General features: G+C 43.1%; 1 protein-coding gene across 9 annotated transcripts in view; it reads left to right on the top strand.

The window, feature by feature from the left end:
* LOC131953687 (5'-AMP-activated protein kinase subunit gamma-1) overlaps positions 1–24512 on the top strand; it is a 180697-nt gene that overhangs the window by 153167 nt on the left and 3018 nt on the right. For all 9 annotated transcript variants that reach the window (XM_059317033.1, XM_059317019.1, XM_059317026.1 and 6 more), the window contains exons 2-13: positions 1371–1925; positions 2886–2934; positions 15791–15906; positions 16039–16078; positions 17270–17373; positions 18343–18424; positions 19245–19303; positions 19569–19614; positions 21463–21641; positions 21947–22027; positions 22641–22763; positions 23885–23962. In XM_059317033.1, the coding sequence (XP_059173016.1) occupies positions 1371–1925; positions 2886–2934; positions 15791–15906; positions 16039–16078; positions 17270–17373; positions 18343–18424; positions 19245–19303; positions 19569–19614; positions 21463–21641; positions 21947–22027; positions 22641–22763; positions 23885–23962 (1512 nt within the window). The remainder of the gene's footprint in view (positions 1–1370; positions 1926–2885; positions 2935–15790; positions 15907–16038; positions 16079–17269; positions 17374–18342; positions 18425–19244; positions 19304–19568; positions 19615–21462; positions 21642–21946; positions 22028–22640; positions 22764–23884; positions 23963–24512) is intronic.

Here is a 24512-nt window from a genome sequence, read left to right as displayed (position 1 = left end):
GTGTGTGGGTGTCCCTGTGTTGTGAGAACGTATCCATACATGTGTGTGGGTGATGTGTGAACGTTTCCCCACATGTGTGGGGGTGCCATATACAAGAACTCTACCCCACCTTATCGAACCAGAAGTTAGCCTGGGGTTCTGCTGTCGTCTGGCTATCGTGTGCTGAGATTAACCTGTCAAACTGTGATAGCAGGGGCGGTAATTTAGATGTTAACCCAGGGTTAGGGTTAGTTAGTTTAGATGAACACCCATGGTTAGGGTTACTGAAGGTAAACACTTTAAAATTAGTATAACTCGCTAACTATAAATGAATAATTGCCTAGCTCTGTGTCTTTGACTGTTCCACCATTTGTTTTAACCCTCTGTATTGTACAATATATAACTTACTTTAACTCTCTGTATTGTACATTCTATGACTTACTTTAACCCTCTGTATTATACTGTTCCAGGACTTACTTTAACTCTCTGTATTGTACATTCTATGACTTGCATTAACTCTGTATATTGTACTGTTCCATCACTTGCCTTAACCCTCTGTACTCTACTGTTCCATCACTTGCCTTAACCCTCTGTACTCTACTGTTCCATCACTTGCTTAACCCTCTGTACTGTACTGTTCCAGGACTTGCTTTAACTCTGTATATTGTACTGTTCCATCACTTGCCTTAACCCTCTGTACTCTACTGTTCCAGGACTTACTTCAACCCTCTGTACTCTACTGTTCCAGGACTTGCTTTAACTCTGTACTCTACTGTTCCATCACTTGCTTAACCCTCTGTACTGTACTGTTCCATCACTTGCTTTAACTCTGTATTCTACTGTTCCATCACTTGCTTAACCCTCTGTACTGTACTGTTCCAGGACTTGCTTTAACTCTGTATATTGTACTGTTCCATCACTTGCCTTAACCCTCTGTACTCTACTGTTCCAGGACTTACTTCAACCCTCTGTACTCTACTGTTCCAGGACTTGCTTTAACTCTGTATTCTACTGTTCCATCACTTGCTTAACCCTCTGTACTGTACTGTTCCATCACTTGCTTTAACTCTGTATTCTACTGTTCCATCACTTGCTTAACCCTCTGTACTGTACTGTTCCATCACTTGCTTTAACTCTGTACTCTACTGTTCCAGGACTTGCTTTAACTCTGTACTGTACTGTTCCATCACTTGCTTTAACTCTGTACTGTACTGTTCCATCACTTGCTTTAACTCTGTACTGTACTGTTCCATCACTTGCTTTAACTCTGTACTGTACTGTTCCATCACTTGCTTTAACTCTGTATATTGTACTGTTCCATCACTTGCCTTAACTCTCTGTACTGTACTGTTCCAGGACTTGCCTTAACCCTCTGTACTCTACTGTTCCAGGACTTAAGTGCCTTTGCCATGCCGCTGATAGAACCTGATGCTGTAGACTCCAACATGGCAGACGCCAACGACTTCCAAGGCCGAGCTCGGTCGTCTTCTGGTTCCACGGCTCTCAAGGGTTTTCTTGGCGGGAAATCAAAAAACCGAAACAAGTCCACAGAACGGGAGGACAGGGAGAAGAGCAAAGACAAAGAAAAGGACAAGAAGAAAGGTTTCTTTGAGTCGTTTCGACCCCGCTCCAAATCCGACGTGTCTGGTCTGAAAAAACCCAACATTAAAAAGCCCGCCATCCAGACAGAACACTCCGTGGATGAGACGGTCCTTAGTTCCTCCAGCTCCAACCACAATCGGGTGTATGGGGGGTCCCAGGAGCTGCTGACCCCCATGGGTCAGATACTGGAGGGTCAGATGCTGAACGTGCCGGACGAGGAGAGGACCAGGCACAAGTCAGGGCCGTCTGTGGTCAGGGATGCTGGCTTCATGAGCAAGTTCAGGGCAAGGTCAAACTCGGACTCCAAGCCCATGAGGTCACCCAGGCGACCTCTACAATCACAGGTAAATCCATTTCTCAAGTAGATCTATGTCAGTTCAGTTTGGATTGGGATTATCCTAATTCTGAGATTATCCTGAGGTTATTATAATCCCAAGATTATCCTAGTCCTGAGATTATCCTAGCATATGACCTCAGCTTTGACCCCCACTCCCCTGCCCGTCCAGCAGATCCAAGTTATCAGGCTACTACATGATGACGAGACTAGCAAGAAAATCTGGACGTGGAAATGTGAGCTGAGACTTAGACCGTGTCATGTACCAAACAATCAATGCTGCTGCAGATATTCCATCATCCATGGTCGCTGTTCTCCCAACCCACTCCAATCTCTCCCCCCAATCTCTCCCCCCCCCCCCCACTCTGCTACTTCAAGCAGGTGTCTTGGAAATCTTTTAACGAGTGCAACGCATGCATGCTCTGATGCATGCTGTAGTGTAATGCATGCTGTAGTGTAATGCATGCATTATCGGCGTGTTACCAAACAGCAGCCAGTTTTATTTAAATCCTAGTAAACAAAGGACGGTCGATTCATAATCTTTTCAGGTCTATTGTACCTACATTGTTGTTTTCCTAACTATAACAACTATCGTCATCGAACTAGTTTGCCTATTGACTAGACCTAAATAACTTTATTTTTCTAAAGGATGGATAGTTAGCTGAAGACGATAATGTTTTCGATGTACTGTCGACGCCGGTGTACTTGTGACGTTAAATTCTAGCATGTTGTAGTAAGTTGTACACTATCCGTGTGTCAGCATCACATTTAGGCCGTGAAGAAATATCAACTCTGGCTCCAGTGTATTTGTTTAGTATTGATCTGGTAGGGTTTCTACGCTTAGTCATAGAGAGGACACCGTGTCCCGTGTGACGCATGTGTGTAGCAGGACATGCACAGCTGTGTTGCTTCCGTCATCACACGCGCCACACGACCGTGCTCTGATGCTCTTTTCTCTCCTCTATTTCAGAAAAGTTTGAGCCCTCCAGGGAGCCCGCGAGTCGCTGACCGCTCAGGACGTAAGTACTTTTTAATTTTTCAACTGCTGGACACTGCCCCCCCCCCCTGTTCAATGTGCTGGATGTTCAGAGCTATGAGGCAAAAAACACGAAGTTTTTAAAGAAACGTGTGGCTTTATCTTAGCTTGGAAAACGTCCAGTTGTTTGTCGGTTTATCTGGCCTAGACTCCAGATTTTGTTTTTAAAAATCTTGAAATAATGGGCCAAATACAGCTTTAAAACGAATGTTTGCCTATAGAAATATAAACATATTTCATCTACCATTTAGCAGCTGTTGGAGACTGTTTTACTGCTCCAGCTGTCTATAGCCATTTCTTTCATAGTTCTGTAAATACCGACATTGTACTATGGATGAAAACTTGTTAAAAACTTCTCTGGCATCGTCCTTTAGTTAAGCCACCTCTAGCCAGACTTTGGTTAAAGCCACCTCTAGCCAGACTTTGGTTAAAGCCACCTCTGGCCAGACTTTGGTTAAAACCACCTCTAGCCAGACTTTGGTTAAAGCCACCTCTAGCCAGACTTTGGTTAAAGCCACCTCTAGCCAGACTTTGGTTAAAGCCACCTCTAGCCAGACTTTGGTTAAAGCCACCTCTAGCCAGACTTTGGTTAAAGCCACCTCTAGCCAGACTTTGGTTAAAGCCACCTCTAGCCAGACTTTGGTTAAAGCCACCTCTAGCCAGACTTTGGTTAAAGCCACCTCTAGCCAGACTTTGGTTAAAGCCACCTCTAGCCAGACTTTGGTTAAAGCCACCTCTAGCCAGACTTTGGTTAAAGCCACCTCTAGCCAGACTTTGGTTAAAGCCACCTCTGGCTTCGTCCTTCGCTTAAAACCACTTCTCTAACATCATACTTTGGTTAAAACCACTTCTGGCCAAAGACTTTGGTTCTATTTTTACTCCATGTTAACTTGGAGGGTGACTTATTGATTTAGTTCTAGCGCTGGTGATAGGTCCGGGGAAATGTGTACATCCCTACGCATCGAGTAAAATGTGTACATCCTTACACATCGAGTAAAATGTGTACAATCTTACATCATGAGTAAATGTGTACATCCCTACACATCGAGTAAAATGTGTACAATCTTACATCATGAGTAAATGTGTACATCCCTACACATCGAGTAAAATGTGTACAATCTTACATCATGAGTAAATGTGTACATCCCTACACCTCGAGTAAAATGTGTACAATCTTACATCCTGAGTAAAATGTATATATCCGTACACAAGTAAAATGTGTACATCCTTACAACCGGGGTAAAATGTGTACGTCCCTACACATCGAGTAAAATGTATACATTAACCGCCCACACGTTATTTCATTTTTTTTATTTATTTCAAAAGAAAAACCAAATTTGATATAGAATTTAGACCAACGCTTGATCAGAGTAAAATAGTTTTGACTAATTCACACAGCAAACGTAGCGATAGAAAGAACTTAGAACTCATACTTTTAGTAATTTTACTGCTTGTTTTGTTAAAATCGCCGACATTGTCCTTTGAACCGCTTGGATATTAGAAAACAAATTAAAGACGGCTAATCATGCGATGACATTTTTCTTTGTATTGATGGGAAAAAACCCCGCTGATAACAAGGTATTTCACTTTTATTTGGTTTCATATTGATCGCATAATCGTTCTCCCTCTTAGCTAATTCCGCTTTTTTTTTTGTCTCGCTAGAATTTCGCCATTTTGCTTCTCACTTTGCTACTCCCCGTTGCCTAACACGAACTTTATTTTGCCAAATTTTCTTAACTGTGTAGTTTTTGGGAGGGACCGAGCTGGCTGATACCCAAAAAGTATAAACAGAAATAGAAAATGGGAAAGTCGGTGAAAAACAAACACTGCATTAAAACTGCTCACGCGAACTGAACTGAAATTATACACAACCTTTGACCTCGGTTGAAAATTTGACCTTATCCGGAAGCAAAAGCAGCCAGTATTGACCTTGTTTTGGGTGAGAATCTATTGAATCGTCGCTCTGATGTAGATAGTTCTCCCTTTCTCTCCTGTTTAGCTGAGTTGGTTAAGGCCAACAGCACAGTGCAGTGAACTCGATAGCTGTTAGGGATAAACAGAACTATGGCCCAGGCAAAACCTTCTAGTCGGAAATCTCCACAGAAAGGTAAACATAGAATAGAAGATCGATACTAAGACCGAGTTGCTCGGTTTTGTTACTGCCTGTCTGCTAGCCTAGTAGACTGGTAGATCTCTAGATCTAGAACTTGGCTCTATATTATAATATTACTACTAGAGATCTATATTACTCTATCTATAAGTAATTAAGTATAACACTCATGGTCAACAACGTGTTTTATACAACAGATTAAATAATAAAATAACAGATTTAGGCTATAAAATTAAATTAAAATATTAATAATTTAATAAATAATATTAGGCCTAATATCATTAATATCAGTATTAGATCTATATTTAATTCAATATTAAAACCTAGCCTAGATCTCTATTCTGTAGGTAGAATCTAGACTCTAGGTTAATTGCATAGATAGACTGAGTATAGATAGACAATCGAGAGTCAATAGGACAGGCCCGCTCTAGATCTAGAAATCTAGATCTATATTTAAATATATTATAATTATGAATTCTAGATCTAGTTCTATATATAGTATTATATAGGCCTATACTATAGAAAGAAAAATTTAGGCCTCGTATAACTTAGATCTTTAATATTGTTAAAGTAGTAAGTAGAGTGATCTAGATCTAAAATCTAATACATTTAAATACATCAATAATAATAATTCACTATATAATTATAATTTGATGTATATTATGCTTAGGTCTGGTCTAGATCTAGATAAAGAATAGATCTAGGAATATACTAAACGAGCCGGCCTGCGGCATAACATACGCCGCTATTTAGTTGTTGTTTTTTCTACTTTTCAGTAATTCAAAATTTGTGAATTCGACAGTACCAACGCTGCCACTGAAAATATTTCTTTAAAACACTATAAGTAGCTCGTTAAGGACCATAACCCCCCCCCCCCCCCCCTCATCCTCCCCCACCCCCCTACGTTTAAAATCCTTGGCTCTGCTTGTAAACATTTAGAGTGAACACAGCTCACTAAAACCATGTAGGGGTGGGGAGGTAGGGAGCGCGTTTGCAGCTTGTTTTCTAGCGGCTCCCAGAAGAGAATTATATATACAGATTATTTAAATATTTATAAGTATTTATAATATATAATAATAATGATAGTTCAATTCATGGTAATCTTATTTATTACAAAACTTGAATTTTTTATTTCATACAATTATAATAAAATACTTATTGGCCGGATTGTCTATTAAATATTTAATATCAGATTTTCAATAAAAGTAAAAAAAAAACTAAAAAAATGTATACTCTCATAATTAATGTAATAGTAGTGGTACAATAACTATTTTAAAAAACTTATAAGTTATTTTCACCTTAAAACTACAGTTACTAGGTTGAGATTGCATTAGCATAAACACTGAATTATTTTAACTGATATAATTATTAAGGACTTATGTCAACATGATAAATGGATTTAAATCTACAAGATAACTGATTCTAAATAGCTTTTTGATACATAATACATATGCACAAAAAAAAACAGGACCAATTAATTGTTTCTAAAATGAGCCCTGTAATATGTTTTTCATCAGTTACTACAAACATAACAGTGTGATGGTAAATAACTCTACAAATATTGTACTTTGATACTGTACTGTGATTTAATGCATAAGCTGTCCTACTTTATTTATAGTTGTATTAGAATTGGCCCAGTGACATTTGAACTTTAAACTAAAACCTTGGTAGATTGAAACTTACATTTATTCTTGCTCTGTATGGATAGATTAGTCCTGTGCCTAGATCACTTTAAGCTTGTAAAGTGTATATCTAAATTAACTAGGATACCTTGGGAGATTAATGAGTTTTTTTATCAAATTAGACAACCTCAATTCCTGATGTGGAAATTAACTTGATAATGGCCCCCAAAATAGATTGAATGCACGGTTATACAGTTTAACCTTAATAGTTTGTAATTAAAATATGTGTAACTTATTTTCAAAAATGTTAAGATTAAGTATCCTAGAGATTTTATCAATTTATATTTAGAGACATCAAACTGCAATTTAAATATAAATATACCTTGTGTAATTTTTAAAAATGTTTAATTATAGTTTTGTTAAGAGCTTGTTGTAATATTTGCAGGATAATTTAGTTAGAGGGGTGTCAATGAATGAAATATATCAGGGGAGTTAGGTTTGGACCTTTGTGAAAGGGGGAGGGGTAATGCAGATAGTGTCACACTTTAGCATTTTAAATTATTTTTGAAAATGAAATTAAGCAATTTGAATTTTTAGACTTAATTAAAAAATCCATTTTGTAACATAAAATGAATTAAATTTTTTATTTCTAAAATAATGAAGTGTGGAGGGGGTTAGATCAAAGTGTGATATTTTATTAGGACTTTCTTAGCCTTTTGTTGTACATATTGTTACAAAATGGAGACGGACCAACTTCCCCCACTCTGCGATTAAAGATTTTTACTTTAAATATATGCATACTGTTTTTTATACCTATGCATGTCAAAACTATTTTGGAGATTTCTTGTCCTGTTTTCTCTTTAAAACCTCAAATATTCATGTATTGTACTAGTTAATATAGTTTTATTTGTGCAGCTAATCTAGCTGATTTTTAAGCCATCTTAGTGAACCCACATTTTATTTAGACTTGGCTATAAAAATATTCTTGTATTAATTTTACCTGTGGTTCACTGAGTTATTCTTTTGTCAAATTACTGGGACTTAATATTCTAAGCTTTGTAAGCAGGGTCTGATCCGTTTTTTAGGTGGGCCTAAAAATTAAATTTAACAGACATTTAACTCAACTTGCTTTAACTACAATGATAAACTATCACTACAAAAATGACTAAGCTCTCTTTTTAATCTTCTTTAGTCTTAAGCTTAGCCTTAATAATAATAAAGTGCTAAAGTTATCTGTAACAATTTAACAAACAATACATCCACATCATATTAAATAAGGTTTGTCATAAAGTATTTTATAAGACTATAATAAGACTGATACCGTTTGGCTTTGGTGGAGTTAGGTTAGATTTTTGTCTTAATATACGTGTCCGCTTAATCGCACAACAACAAGACTTTGTTTAACGGTGTAATTAATGTTAAAATTGTAAACGAGCAAAATCTCGAGGCGAAATGTGGCCAACTAGAAATGTGGAAAATTTGTGGTGTAAACATTTCGAGAGTGCTCTCCCTTCCCTCTCGCCCCGTGTCGTCCCCGCACACCACACAGCGCCGTCCGTCAGCTGCACTGTGGGCTGGCCCATTTCGCTAGCCTTGTCTGTTTTTGTTGTTTTCGCCTTAAAAAAGCTGCCAGCATGTCATGGTCTCGGCCTGAACTTAGTAGCGGTAGCAGTGACAGTAGATCCCACTTATGTCATTAGCCTGTGGTCAATTCTCGCCCTGTGGACGCTGTTTTTATTCCTTCTAATGGCAAAGCTTTTGGACTTTGATTATTGACTTTATCTAATGTTGTGGTTAATGTTTTCAGCTGCGCACAAATGGGTTAATTTTCTACCTTTGTAAATAAATAAGATGGTTACTTGTGCATTAGCCGAGCAGCAATAGTGTGACATACTTGTAGCGCGGTGTAAAAGCCTCGGGTTGAACGGCGTAGTCGTGTCGCACACACTATCGCGTGTTGGCGGCCGGACACTACACGAGCGTGCAGGCTAGTTTCGGCACATCCCCAGCATCCATGATGAGCAAGAAGAGAAAGCTGAGCCTTCGGCTGAAGATACCATCTGGTGAGTGAACACAACTCAGTATGTTTTTGTGTGCAATCAATAAGTCGGTCATGTCTGTGGCCCCAGGCTCATCATCCCGTCAGTTTTATCTCGTGGTTACTAAACCTTCTGCATGAAGTCTCCACTTGAGTTTTTCTACACTTGAACTCTAAATGTAAACAAGAGACGTTGTTTGCTGTCATTGATGTGTCATAGGCTTTGGTGGCGTGTAGGCCAACGTGTGGAGTGGTGAGTGTGTGCTCATTTCTGCACTTGTGGTTGGTCAGTGCTCACATTCGTGCGCTTGTGGTTGGTCATTGCACTCATATCTGCATTTGTGGGTGGTCAGTGCACTCTTTTCTGCACTTGTGGTTGGTCAGTGCACTCTTTTCTGCACTTGTGGTTGGTCAGTGCTCATTCATCGCTGAAAGATTTTGCCACTAGATCCATTTCTATAGGCTGCCAGATTTGGCCACTATTTTTACCCAGATTTGACCCTATGATGCCAGATTTGGTCACTATTCTTATCTAAATTTGGCCACTTTTTTGTCCAGAATCGGGCACGATACAGCCAGTTTTGGCCATTCCACTACCAGACTTAGCCACTTCCAGATTTGGTACGAGATCTATAAGCTGCCACATTAGCCATTGTTGTGCCAGATTTGGCCATTTAAACTGCTGAATGCAGCGACTATTTTGTTCAGACTGCCATTATGTGCTGTCGTCCCATACCTTTGCTACCTACAAGCTTAAGGTTGTGTTAGATTCTGGCTAGTTTAATGACCTGTTTATCTTATGGCGACCTAATTCTTAAGGTATTAGCCTCAAACGACCTTTATTCATCCGACTAGACCCAGTCATCGAATCAGTCACTTGATTCAGTCATATGACTGACGTTTGGATAGGCGACAATAATGAAGTTAGCGTTGTTCACTAGTTGAATGTGAGATATAACTAGCTCGGTGTGAGTTATTGGCCCTTGCGTGACCACAAGACATAGATCAGTTGTGTGCATGTGACCGTCCTTGAATTAGACAAGTGATCATGAAATGGCTTCTAGAAAAATCGATAAAAATCTGTTCAACTTGATGGGTTTACGAGACACGTAGCTTGGTATTTAGGAAGTTTGACCGGCATAACTTTCATTCTCTGCAAGGTAATTGTGTTTGACACGTGCTGATGACCTAGTCTGTACTTGACATGTGACCTAGTCTATTGTGTGCTTGACACGAGCTGGTGACCTAGTCTGTTGTGTGCTTGACACGAGCTGGTGACCTAGTCTATTGTGTGCTTGACAAGAGCTGGTGACCTAGTCTATTGTGTGCTTGACATGTGACCTGGTCTAGTGTATACTTGACATGTGACCTGGTCTAGTGTGTACTTGACATGTGACCTGGTCTAATGTTTACTTGACATGTGACCTAGTCTAGTGTGTACTTGACATGTGACCTGGTCTAGTGTGTACTTGACATGTGGCCTGGTAATTTCCGCCTTCTAACTTAAATTTTGCTTTATAATTATGGACCTATCTGTGCTGTAGCTTACTTACCTGTCCCCATCGCTTACCTTTAGGACCTACCTGTCTCCATCGCTTACCTTTCGGACCTATCTGTGCCCATCGCTTACCTTTAGGACCTACCTGTGCCCATCGCTTGCCTTTAGGACCTACCTGTCCCCAACGCTTACCTTTCGGACCTATCTGTGCCCATCGCTTACCTTTAGGACCTACCTGTGCCCATCGCTTGCCTTTAGGACCTACCTGTCCCCATCGCTTACCTTTAGGACCTACCTGTCTCCATCGCTTACCTTTCGGACCTATCTGTGCCCATCGCTTACCTTTAGGACCTACCTGTGCCCATCGCTTGCCTTTAGGACCTACCTGTTCCCATCGCTTACCTTTAGGACCTACCTGTTCCCATCGCTTACCTTTAGGACCTACCTGTCCCCATCGCTTACCTTTAGGACCTACCTGTCCCCATCGCTTACCTTTAGGACCTACCTGTCCTCCACCGCTTACCTTTAGGACCTACCTGTACCATAGCTCACAACCCGCTCACTACCTACATCAGAGTACATCAATCAACCAACTCGCGTGAAAGGTTATGAATGTAGACCACAGTCCTGTGTTGTTGCTGCGCCATGTCTTCTTCGGCAGATAAACAGGGAACGTGTTTAGATCGGGGTTTGGTGTATCGTTGCCCCCCCCCCACCCCCAAATGTAATCCGTATAGGGGTGCTGCTCCCCTGACTACCTTAGGTTATGTTGTAGCACTTCTCAGGCACTGTTGCTTTCATTGATGCTGTCAGTGTTTGACAGCTCTTCAGACAATTGTCCGCTCGTTTTAACAGTCATGTCCACATGACAGTGCCATAGTGCCATGTTGTCATGACAGTGCCAGTGTTGTCATGACATGACTGGTATTATCATGTCATGGCTGGTACTGTCATGTTGTCATGACATGACTGGTACTGTCATGTTGTCATGACATAAATGGGGCTGCCATGACATGAGTGGTACTCTCATGTTATCATGACAGTGCTGGTGTTGTCATGACATGACTGGTACTGTCATGACACGAATGGTGCCATCATGTTGTTTACTTGTATCGCTGCCTTCAGTTGACGGTGTTTTGGAATGTGGCAGCCTAGAGTACATTAGTCAGTCACGTGATGACAGATGAAGCCTTGCTGGCAGGTCACATGACCAGACTAGATCAGACAGGCTACTTCAATCATGGCTTGAGGCATTCATGGCTTGGTACTGATTGGTAATATACGGGGATCATAGTGCAATAAACTCTTTGGTAATATACGGGGATCATAGTGCAAGCATTGCTTGTACTGATTGATTGGTCATATACGGGGATCATAGTGCAAGCATAGCTTGGTACTGATTGGTAATATACGGGGATCATAGTGCAAGCATTGCTTGTACTGGTTGGTGATATACGGGGATCATAGTGCAATAAACTCTTTGGTAATATACGGGGATCATAGTGCAATAAACTCTTTGGTAATATACGGGGATCATAGTGCAATAAACTCTTTGGTAATATACGGGGATCATAGTGCAATAAACTCTTTGGTAATATATGGGGATCATAGTGCAATCAACTGATTGGTTATACCAATACACAGGGAAATTTTTCTTATTGCAATCATGATAGGTTACTTAGCTTGTAACTGATTGGTAATACACAGGGATATTTTTCTCATGACACTAATTGGTGACACCTCGTTTCTCTCACTGTAGCAATTGGTGCTACATAGTGGATTATCTCACCACAGTTATGGATTAAGCATAGTCCATCTTTTCATCTCATTAATGTGAAACATCTCACTACTTAAATTACAGCGATGATATAAACAAACTGGTGATACACGATGATATAAACAAACTGGTGATACACGATGATATAAACATATAGTGGTGATCTCATCTTGTACACCAATTGATTTTTATCTCAGCCTTCTAGAGCACAAGGTGCAAGCATGCCTAAATTGGTGATCGATAGCAGGGGTGGGGGGGGGGTACTGATAAAAGCTCCGGTAGGTGTCAGATTTGTATTAATAGGTTCGCCTGGGTATTCAATACTGGCTGAGCAGCTTGACATTTCCCATCAGCAAAGGAAATTGTCATGTGGTGTAGATAGCACACTACACGTGTGTTGATGGTAACACTTCACTGTATTCATGGTATAGCCTGCATAAGAATGTTCTATTCATCTTACTAAAGTCTAGGTGTGTGTTGTGCATATAGATTATACATGCTGTATCCATCTTACTAAGGTGTAGGTGTATGTTGTATATATGGATGTTGTATCCATCTTCCCAATGTGTAGGTGCATGTTGCACATATGGATGTTGTATCCACCTTCCCAATGTGTAGGTGTATGTTGTACATATGGATGTTGTATCCATCTTCCCAATGTATAGATGTATGTTGTACATATGGATGTTGTATCCATCTTCCCATCTCCCTCCTCTGGGAATAGCCTGTCCCGCAGGTGATAATTGTAATCATTAAATGCAACATCTCCAAGTGGCTCATAGAACGCTGTCAACACTTGCTGTCACGACAGCTATCTCGGCGTTTAGGTCCTCTTCAGCTATCTGTTGGCTTATGTTTTAATAGTTTTATGTCCTCTTCATCTATTGCGGCTCTCATCTGCTAGTGACTGTTGTTGAGTTTAGGTGAACCAAATGAGGTTTTAGTAGGGCTGGAGTTGTCTGTAGTATGCCCAGTTCTCTGTCTGTTAACACAGTATGCGTGAGTTAGAAAATGTCCGTCGTTTTTTAACACAGTATGCGTGAGTTAGAAAATGTCCGTTGTGGGGTTGTGGGAAGCTTAACTTTCTGTCTACAACATCACCACTGTGAACAGCACCACCTGCCGAGACCTGACACCCAGATCTGAATCTCACCTATTAGTTGGATGAGATACGGGGCTTCGTCCTGTCGTGTGTGTAAACAGTTGTCGTTGTTTGGGACCAAACCTCGCAGTGTTTTGTCGTTGAATAAGTTGGTCATTCTGTTGGTCAGTGCCATCGTGTTCTATAAGCGTGCATGACGTCATTTTCGTGTAAGATGGTGAAATAAACTGGTTTATTTATAGTAACAGCGTCACAATCGACCAAGACCTGATGTACGGGCTAGTCGTGACGTACTCACGGCCTGGGTGGTTTAGGCCTGATCTAGCTGGTCACGTGGGTCTGATCTAGCTGGTCACGTGGGTCTGGTGTAGCTGTTCACGTGACTCTGATCTAACTAACTGGCTGGTTGCGTGAGTTACAGTCACTCGGTCTTATTTCCCTAATCTGATGTGGTTACAGTTCTACTGTTAGTACCAGATGAGCCTCTGTATTTTATGTTGTCAAGACCTCCACACAGTGTTGTCTTGTCATGTGACACTTATGTAAGACAACACAATGTAGTATTATGTTAGACCCGCCGTGGGTTATTGTGACCTGTTCTAGCCCTGGCGCGTGGTCAAAGCCGCCATGAAACCAAGGAACCAACCGTCCTCCATTGTTTGTTGTCGTCTCACTACACGCTTCACCTTGACCTAGATTTCTTGAACTCAGGACTGTTTACAATTTGGTCTCCATGGGCGTCACCACACTGAGTGTGGATGGTTGGGGAGGATACTTTTGTCGTCAGCACTCTAGTTGGGGGGGGGGGGGAATATTTGATATCTGGTGCAGCGTTATGTTCCCCTGTATTGCAGGCTAGCAGGTATCCGCCTCACCTGTAATATCGCCTCGCCTGTAATCTCGCCTCACCTGTAATCTCGCCTCACCTGTAATCTCACCTTTATCGAGCTGGATTAGCAGGCACCAAAACGAGCGCAGCTTGCAGTGTAATGGCCCTCTGCTGGGTAATGGCCCCTTGCTGGCTTGTGTTACGTAACGGTTTGCAGAACTGACCTAATTAAAAAAGCAATACCGTGTTCGAACTGAAATTCAAATCCTGAAGTCTATACTTGTTATTGATCAGTACCAACCTTGGCATTGGGTGCGATCAAGCGTGACTTGTTCAATGGCGACTGGCTCACTTTTGTAAGGCGCTTACATTTAACCCAGTTAAAGCTGCAGGGTGTCTTTTAATACGTCCACTACACTATCAACAACACTTTATGTGGGGGGGGGTCATTCTTTCTCTAACCATTTGAAATAGTAGGGCTATGTACTGAGACCACGGAGTTCTATGTTTTTCATTTGACTACTAAAGCGACAGTGCAGGAACCAGAGCCTTGTTGCGGCAGCTCAGGGCTTAGAGCCCTCTTAGCGTCCTGGAGTTACCTGGGGGATAGGGGGTCTTGACAAAGCTGATATCTATCAGCAGGTGGTGGGTAGGGGGAGTCCTTGACCCACAAGCCCAATATCAACTTGCCAGATAAAATTTCTCTGCTTGCACTCACCTTTGCCTAGCGAAAACCAGTTTTGAAAAACTCGATGTTTTCACGGCTCGAAACGAGGCCAGAGTTCAGCTAAAAATAGATCTTAAGCAGTTGTTTTATTATTGACAACGTGTTATTCAGTAGTGCGGTTTTAAATCTAGGTCGTAATTTAGAAACGACACGGTGGTGTTGATGCACAACCTCAGCACATGATGTGATCATCATTAATGTGCTGATGTTATGTGATGTTTTTTGCCAGTCAGTAGACGGCATTGATCACTGAGTCATGCAGCGATTGATGACCTCATCCAGGGTAACAGCTGACCTACTGGCCAGAATGTATCATCTTCATGGGCGGCGTGTGTTCTCACACGGGGTAGTGTGCATTACCACACGGGGTAGTGTGCATTACCACACGGGGCAGTGTGCATTACCGCACGGGGCAGTGTGCATTACCACACGGGGCAGTGTGTGTTCCCACACAGGGTAGTGTGCATTACCACACGGGGCACACGGGGCAGTGTGCATTACCACACGGGGCAGTGCATTACCACACGGGGCAGTGTGTTCCCACAATGGGCAGTATGCATTATCACACGGGGCAGTATGCATTATCACACGGGGCAGTATGCATTACCACACGGGGCAGTGTGCGTTGCCACACGGGGCAGTATATGTTCCTACAGGGATTAGTATGCTTTTCCAAATGGGGTGGTGTGTTACCACACTAGACAATTTGTAATTCCAGACAGAACCATATTGTTTCCTCACAAAATCAGTGTTACCAGTTAGTAGCATATTGTTTTCTTACATCATGCTGTGTCCATTCCTAGTGCAGTGTGTATATCTGGAAAGTTTGATGAGAATTTGACAAGGTATAGCTTAGGATAGAGAACAGCACAGTTGGATGGTGGAACATATAACTTCTAACCCAAAAGTCTCATGTTCGAATCCCTGAGCCCACCCAGCTCTGATGGGTACCTCACCATAGGGGAAGTAAAGGAGGCTGAGCACAGTGTTAACTACTCTATTCTTTGATATTGATACAGGCCAACTCTACTTCACTTGCCACTTAACTTACAGCTAACAATTGAGTTGAATGATTCACTTACCTTACAACTAGTCCAGTCAGTATATAAACCAAGTTTTTTTTTTCTCTTGTCCAGTGTCCCCCCTGAGGTTACAGAGTGGTGAGCCCCGGTCAGCACCCCCAGGTATGATGAGGTCATTGAACCATGACCACACCCACGCCATCATCTACAGGGCAGACCTATTTCACCGGGTAAGTCTGTCTGTCTGTCTGCTCCCACTAGCCACATCCTAGCCTAAAGATTAGCCAGTTAACCTAACCTTTAACCTTTACTCCAATGATCCATGTTTTTTGTTTGGTAATGATGGCGATTGCTTGTTTCAGTTTAGTGTTGATTCTGATCGTATGGAGATAGAAGATTTAGGTGAGTAAATTGTAGAAACAAGCTTTAGTGTGATTCATTAAGGTTGTTCATATGGCTGGTTGACATGATTAGCTAGTATAGCCTTCAGCTAACTCAGCCAGTTGACCACAACCATGGTTGACAATGGGTTGGTACCTGCAGACAGGTAGAGTCCAACATCCATGTTGTTTGGGTTGGAAGCTGCCACAAGCGCCTACAGCATTGGCATGAGTTTGACACTAATACTGTCTAGCGTGCTGCTGATTTGATTTAAAAATGATCTCATAGAACTTGATGAAACTAATTTGAAGTGGAAATTGATTGGTCCAGGTGAACCTAATCAACTTGGACCAATGTTTTTGGGATGTGCATAGCTGTGGGTGTTGAGGTGCTAGATGTTTGCTGATTTGAGCAGCATGCAGGCATGCTCAGTAAGATTAGAGCATTGAAGGATTCAGCTGTAATGTGACCTTGCCATCAGGTCATCATGTGACCTTGCCATCAGGTCATCATGTGACCTTGCCATCAGGTCATCATGTGACCTTGCCATCAGGTCATCATGTGACCTTGCCATCAGGTCATCATGTGACCTTGCCATCAGGTCATCATGTGACCTTGCCATCAGGTCATCGTGTGACCTTGCCATCAGGTCATCGTGTGACCTTGCCATCAGGTCATCGTGTGACCTTGCCATCAGGTCATCGAGTGACCTTGCCATCAGGTCATCGAGTGACCTTGCCATCAGGTCATCGTGTGACCTTGCTAGCAGGTCATCGTGTGACCTTGCCAGCAGGTCATCCTGTGACCTAGCCAGCAGGTCATCCTGTGACCTTGCCAGCAGGTCATCCTGTGACCTTGCCAGCAGGTCATCCTGTGACCTTGCCAGCAGGTCATCCTGTGACCTTGCCAGCAGGTCATCCTGTGACTTTGCCAGCAGGTCATCCTGTGACCTTGCCAGCAGGTCATCCTGTGACCTTGCCAGCAGGTCATCCTGTGACCTTGCCAGCAGGTCATCCTGTGACCTTGCCAGCAGGTCATCCTGTGACCTTGCCAGCAGGTCATCCTGTGACCATCAGGTCATGTGACCTTACCCCTTACCGTCAGCAAGTAAGCTAGTAGGCCTGTGTGTGTGGACACAGTTTTATTCTATATCGAAATGACCTGAATGTTTGTATTTTATATCCAAATGACCTGAATGTATGTATTCTCCAGATGAAAATGAGGAGCAAGTGTACGCCAAGTTTATGAGGGCTCACAAATGCTACGACCTAATCCCTACCAGTGCCAAACTTGTGATATTTGATACAGAGTTGAATGTAAGTTGTGTGGGCTTGTACCTGTCTTGTGTGGGCTTGTACCTGTCTTGTGTGGGCTTGTACCTGTCTTGTGTGGGCTTGTACCTGTCTTGTGTGGGCTTGTACCTGTCTTGTGTGGGCTTGTACCTGTCTTGTGTGGGCTTGTACCTGTCTTGTGTGGGCTTGTGCCTGTCTTGTGTGGGCTTGTACCTGTCTTGTGTGGGCTTGTACCTGTCTTGTGTGGGCTTGTACCTGTCTTGTGTGGGCTTGTACCTGTCTTGTGTGGGCTTGTACCTGTCTTGTGTGGGCTTGTACCTGTCTTGTGTGGGCTTGTACCTGTCTTGTGTGGGCTTGTACCTGTCTTGTGTGGGCTTGTACCTGTCTTGTGGGCTTGTGCCTGTCTTGTGTGGGCTTGTGCCTGTCTTGTGTGGGCTTGTGCCTGTCTTGTGTGGGCTTGTACCTGTCTTGTGTGGGCTTGTACCTGTCTTGTGTGGGCTTGTACCTGTCTTGTGGGCTTGTACCTGTCTTGTGTGGGCTTGTACCTGTCTTGTGTGGGCTTGTGCCTGTCTTGTGTGGGCTTGTGCCTGCCTTGTGTGGGCTTGTACCTGTCTTGTGTGGGCTTGTCTAACTGTTGGTCTCACTGTCTTATCTGTCTTGTTACTGGACCCTGGTACATATGACCTCTAGTGTAGATGACAGTCCAGTGTCTTAAGTTTGTGGTAAACAAAAGCTATTTATGTGACCTACTTGAAGACACCAGGATGTGCAGTCAAGTAAAACAATAGGGCTGAGTACACAATCAAAGATTTCCACTTATATTGCTGGGTATTACCTTATTGCTGGGTGGACTGACCATTTAGAAACTTCACAAACCAATGTTTAACCACCTTGTAATGAACCTATTAAAGCTAACTCCACTAAATTACCTGTTGAAGGTAACCCACCATTTAATAAATCTAGTTCTGAGTGTCAAGTTTTAATTTCCCACAGGTGAAGAAAGCTTTTTTTGCTTTAGTCTACAACGGGGTGCGAGCAGCGCCTTTGTGGGACAGCAATAAACAGGACTATGTTGGTAAGTTGGTGATTCTCATTGTTGTATGGTGGTGCTTGTGGTTGTACGGTGGTGATTCTCTTGGTTGTTCAGTGGTGGTTGTATGGTTGTGGTTGTATGTTGTTGTTTCTCGTGGTTGTCTGGTGGTGCTTCTCAGTTGTCTGGTGGTGTTTCTCATAGCTTGAAGTCATCTTTTTGTTTAGTTCTGTGGCCTGTCTGATAGTTGTTGGCTGTTTGAATGTACACACTTGTTGTGTTGTAGTACTAGCAGTAAGAAATAGAGTGGAAAGTAAACAGGTTAGCTTTACATTGAGACGGGCAGTGTTGAGGGATGAACATGTTTACTTGCCAGTCAAGACAAAAATTTAACCGGATTTGTGTAAAAAATCAGTCAGCCAGTGAAAGTTGATAGGTCGGTCTGTGTGGTAATTTAATCTCTACCTGTATCTGCACACTGACACACCTGTAGGTTGTGTTACCTTACCTGTTTCCTAGGTGTGTAATACAGTACTCGTGACACACCTGTATGTTGTGTGTGTGTTACCTGTACCTCATCTGTTGTCTAGGTGTGTAAAACAGTACTGCTGACACACCTGTATGCTGTGTGTGTTACCTGTACCTTACCTGTTGTCTAGGTGTGTAATACAGTACTGCTGACACACCTGTATGCTGTGTGTTACCTGTACCTTACCTGTTGTCTAGGTGTGTAAAACAGTACTGCTGACACACCTGTATGTCGTGTGTGTTACCTGTACCTTACCTGTTTTTTAGGTGTTTAGTACACCTCATACACTTACTGAGACATTTCTCCCATTCAACATTATCAATTTTATTTTTTCAGGAATGCTGACGATAACAGATTTTATAAATATTTTAAAAATGTATTATAAATCTCCTGATGTGAGTACTCTGGTCTCTTTTCATATAATAGTATTTTACTGTATCACTAGTCATAGTAGTATTTTTACTACATCACTAGTCACAGAAATATTTGTACTGTATCACCAATATGGCTATGACCAAATGTTTGAGTGGAGTTGTGTGTAGAAGCCTTGTTTGTGTGTAATGAATGAACACCATTGTGTATAAGAACTAGCCTAGCTAAACCCATGCATCAGCCATATGATCTCCTTGCCTGTAATAACAAGAGTCCTATCTTCCACAGGTCAGGATGGATGAGTTAGAGGATCATAAAATTTCTAATTGGAGAGGTAGGTGCAGCATCATTCCTCTTGTGTAGTGGTCTGGTGCTCATAGCCAGGCTTGCAGCTTGTTAGCAGTAAAAACTGTGTGCCAGAACAAGTTAACTGAATGCCTTGCTAACCTTCTACTTCCTGCTTAACACAATGCCTGCCCTTGTTTACTATAGCCCCCAATGTTCCCTGCCCATGTAAAAGTCTGTTCCCTGCCCATGTTAAAGTCTGTTCCCTGCCCATGTTAAAGTCTGTTCCCTGCCCATGTTAAAGTCTGTTCCAAGCCTATGTAAAAGTCTGTTCCCTGCCCATGTTAAAGTCTGTTCCCTGCCCATGTTAACTAAATCCCCAATGTTCCCTGCCCATGTTAAAGTCTGTTCCCTGCCCATGTTAAAGTCTGTTCCCTGCCCATGTTAAAGTCTGCTCCCTGCCCATGTAAAAGTCTGTTCCCTGCCCATGTTAAAGTCTGTTCCCTGCCCATGTTAAAGTCTGTTCCCTGCCCATGTTAAAGTCTGTTCCCTGCCCATGTTAAAGTCTGTTCCCTGCCCATGTTAAAGTCTGTTCCCTGCCCATGTTAAAGTCTGTTCCCTGCCCATGTTAAAGTCTGTTCCCTGCCCATGTTAAAGTCTGTTCCCTGCCCATGTTAACTAAATCCCTAATGTTCCCTGCCCATGTTAAAGTCTGTTCCCTGCCCATGTTAAAGTCTGCTCCCTGCCCATGTAAAAGTCTATTCCCTGCCCATGTTAAAGTCTGCTCCCTGCCCATGTAAAAGTCTGTTCCCTGCCCATGTTAAAGTCTGTTCCCTGCCCATGTTAAAGTCTGTTCCCTGCCCATGTTAAAGTCTGTTCCCTGCCCATGTTAAAGTGTTCCCTGCCCATGTTAAAGTCTGTTCCCTGCCCATGTTAAACTCTGTTCCCTGCCCATGTTAAAGTCTGCTCCCTGCCCATGTAAAAGTGTTCCCTGCCCATGTTAAAGTCTGTTCCCTGCCCATGTTAAAGTCTGTTCCCTGCCCATGTTAAAGTCTGTTCCCTGCCCATGTTAAAGTCTGCTCCCTGCCCATGTTAAAGTCTGTTCCCTGCCCATGTTAAAGTCTGTTCCCTGCCCATGTTAAAGTCTGTTCCCTGCCCATGTTAAAGTCTGTTCCCTGCCCATGTTAAAGTCTGTTCCCTGCCCATGTTAAAGTCTGTTCCCTGCCCATGTTAAAGTCTGTTCCCTGCCCATGTTAAAGTCTGTTCCCTGCCCATGTTAAAGTCTGTTCCCTGCCCATGTTAAAGTCTGTTCCCTGCCCATGTTAAAGTCTGCTCCCTGCCCATGTTAAAGTCTGCTCCCTGCCCATGTTAAAGTCTGCTCCCTGCCCATGTTAAAGTCTGCTCCCTGCCCATGTAAAAGTCTGCTCCCTGCCCATGTAAAAGTCTGCTCCCTGCCCATGTTAAAGTCTGTTCCCTGCCCATGTTAAAGTCTGTTCCCTGCCCATGTTAAAGTCTGTTCCCTGCCCATGTTAAAGTCTGTTCCCTGCCCATGTTAAAGTCTGTTCCCTGCCCATGTTAAAGTCTGTTCCCTGCCCATGTTAAAGTCTGTTCCCTGCCCATGTTAAAGTCTGTTCCCTGCCCATGTTAAAGTCTGTTCCCTGCCCATGTTAAAGTCTGTTCCCTGCCCATGTTAAAGTCTGTTCCCTGCCCATGTTAAAGTCTGTTCCCTGCCCATGTTAAAGTCTGTTCCCTGCCCATGTTAAAGTCTGTTCCCTGCCCATGTTAAAGTCTGTTCCCTGCCCATGTTAAAGTCTGTTCCCTGCCCATGTTAAAGTCTGTTCCCTGCCCATGTTTAAGTCTGTTCCCTGCCCATGTTAAAGTCTGTTCCCTGTCACAGATGTGCTCAAGAAACAAGACCGACCGTTTGTCTCCATCAACCCCGACGCCAGCCTGTACGACGCCGTCAAGACATTATTAGAGAACAGAGTCCACCGCCTTCCTGTGGTGGATGAAAGTACTGGCAACGCCATCTACATCCTGACACACAAACGCATTCTGCGCTTCCTACACTTATATGTGAGTCCTCGGCTCAAATAGTTTTATTTGAAGTTTTCTATTCTAAGTTAGTAGACCTGATGCACTGACACAAGTTATTCAATATTAGATGACACAATTTATTCAATATTAGCGGAAACAGTTCATTCAATATTAGCTGACACAATTCATTCAATATTAGCTGACACAACTCAGCAATGTAAATGACATGTGACACAACACAAATGATAATGATGTGACATAACTGACACACGATGGGACAACACTGACATATTACTGACAACACTACTATGTGGTAATGCTGAAATTTGCTATTATGTCTACAGATTAAAGAACTACCCCAACCATCTTTCATGAAGAAGTCAATCAAAGAACTGGGAATAGGGACTTACAACAATGTCATTACAGTAAGTCTGTTGTTGGGGCATTGCTACTGTCCACCCGGTCTCACTGTCCACCTGGTCTCATTGTCCACCTGGTCTCACTGTCCATCTATCTAGTCTCACTGTCCACCTGGTCTCACTGTCCACCTGGTCTCACTGTCCACCTGGTCTCTCTGTCCACCTGGTCTCACTGTCCACTTGGTCTCACTGTCCATCTAGTCTCACTGTCCATCTAGTCTCACTGTCCATCTAGTCTCACTGTCCACTTGGTCTCACTGTCCACCTGGTCTCACTGTCCACCTGGTCTCACTGTCCACCTGGTCTCACTGTCCATCTAGTCTCACTGTCCACCTGGTCTCACTGTCCACCTGGTCTCACTGTCCATCTAGTCTCACTGTCCACTTGGTCTCACTGTCCACCTGGTCTCACTGTCCACCTGGTCTCACTGTCCACCTGGTCTCACTGTCCACCTGGTCTCACTGTCCACCTGGTCTCACTGTCCACCTGGTCTCACTGTCCAGCTAACCACCTAGATGATCAAAAGGGAGCCAATGAACCCTGCTATAATGTTGTAATGTACTCTAATGCTGTAATGCTGTAATGTTGCCAGTACTAAAGTGAAGCACTATGTTTTCAGGCCACTCCAGACACCCCCATCATCAAAGCCCTGTCCTTGTTTGTGGATCACAGAATATCAGCATTACCTGTAGTGGACAGCACAGGTCAGGTGTCCAACCTGTATGCCAAGTTTGATGTCATTGTGAGTACCTTCTCACATATCTCATAGCTTTTGTTTGTGGCTGGCTTACAAACGTGACCTACAATGATTTATTAGTTTGAAATTATTCAGTCCTTTGAAATTATTTACCAATTTTAAATTATTTAGTCATTTGATTTTAATCATTTTAAATTTAGTCATTTAAAGTCTACCAGTCATTTTTGGCTTAGTGGTGCCAGTTGGGTGGCCACGTGGTGTAGGTTGGGTGGCCATATGGTGTAGGTTGGGTGGCCACGTGGTGTAGGTTGGGTGGCCATGTGGTGTAGGTTGGGTAGCCATGTGGTGTAGGTTGGGTGGCCACGTGGTGTAGGTTGGGTGGCCACGTGGTGTAGGTTGGGTGGCCATATGGTGTAGGTTGGGTGGCCATGTGGTGTAGGTTGGGTAGCCATGTGGTGTAGGTTGGGTGGCCACGTGGTGTAGGTTGGGTGGCCATATGGTGTAGGTTGGGTGGCCATGTGGTGTAGGTTGGGTGGCCATGTGGTGTAGGTTGGGTGGCCACGTGGTGTAGGTTGGGTGGCCATGTGGTGTAGGTTGGGTGGCCATGTGGTGTAGGTTGGGTAGCCACGTGGTGTAGGTTGGGTAGCCATGTGGTGTAGGTTGGGTGGCCATATGGTGTAGGTTGGGTGGCCACGTGGTGTAGGTTGGGTGGCCATGTGGTGTAGGTTGGGTGGCCATGTGGTGTAGGTTGGGTGGCCACGTGGTGTAGGTTGGGTGGCCATGTGGTGTAGGTTGGGTGGCCATGTGGTGTAGGTTGGGTGGCCACGTGGTGTAGGTTGGGTGGCCATATGGTGTAGGTTGGGTGGCCATGTGGTGTAGGTTGGGTGGCCATGTGGTGTAGGTTGGGTGGCCACGTGGTGTAGGTTGGGTGGCCATGTGGTGTAGGTTGGGTGGCCACGTGGTGTAGGTTGGGTGGCCATGTGGTGTAGGTTGGGTGGCCATATGGTGTAGGTTGGGTGGCCACGTGGTGTAGGTTGGGTGGCCATGTGGTGTAGGTTGGGTAGCCATGTGGTGTAGGTTGGGTGGCCATGTGGTGTAGGTTGGGTGGCCACGTGGTTATCACTTGCTAGTTGATACCTGTAAGTTACTGATGTTTTTTATTCCAGAACTTGGCCGCTGATAAAAGCTACAACAACCTAGACATCACACTCAGTGAGGCACTGAAATATCGCCGTGGTGAAGATGTAAGCTGGTTCTATGTTATATATATATTAAACTTAATGTTCATATCAATGTTTTGTTCGTAACTATGTTAAGCTAAATGTTTGTAACAATGTTAAGCTAAATGTTTGTAACAATGTTAAGCTAAATGTTTGTAACAATGTTAAGCTAAATGTTTGTAACAATGTTAAGCTAAATGTTTGTAACAATGTTAAGCTGATGCAGGTTGTAGAACAGTTCTGAGAATAGCTTCTTGTGTACCACTAATACAGTTTTCAGAAAAATTTAATTCATATTTAAACTGAGGAACTTTTAAGCTGAGGACATCAGCAAACTGATAAATATGTGATGTGGTCTCTTCTTTGGCCGGTGCCAAAAGTTAAACATTGTAGGGTCTGTAGAAATTAAACTTTTTAATAATATAAAAGTACATTTTAAGTTACCTCCCCTGTGTAAGACTGTCTTACCTCCCCTGTGTAAGCCTGTCTTACCTCCCCTGTGTAAGCCTGTCTTACCTCCCCTGTGTAAGCCTGTCTTACCTCCCCTGTGTAAGCCTGTCTTACCTCCCCTGTG

Source organism: Physella acuta, unplaced genomic scaffold (genome assembly GCF_028476545.2).
Source record: "Physella acuta isolate Inbredline_101_S28 unplaced genomic scaffold, ASM2847654v3 ptg000076l, whole genome shotgun sequence".
In the NCBI taxonomy this organism is placed as follows: Eukaryota; Metazoa; Mollusca; class Gastropoda; family Physidae; genus Physella; species Physella acuta.
The sequence above is the reverse complement of the archived record's forward strand: the minus strand, read 5'-3'. Positions and strand labels throughout refer to the sequence as shown.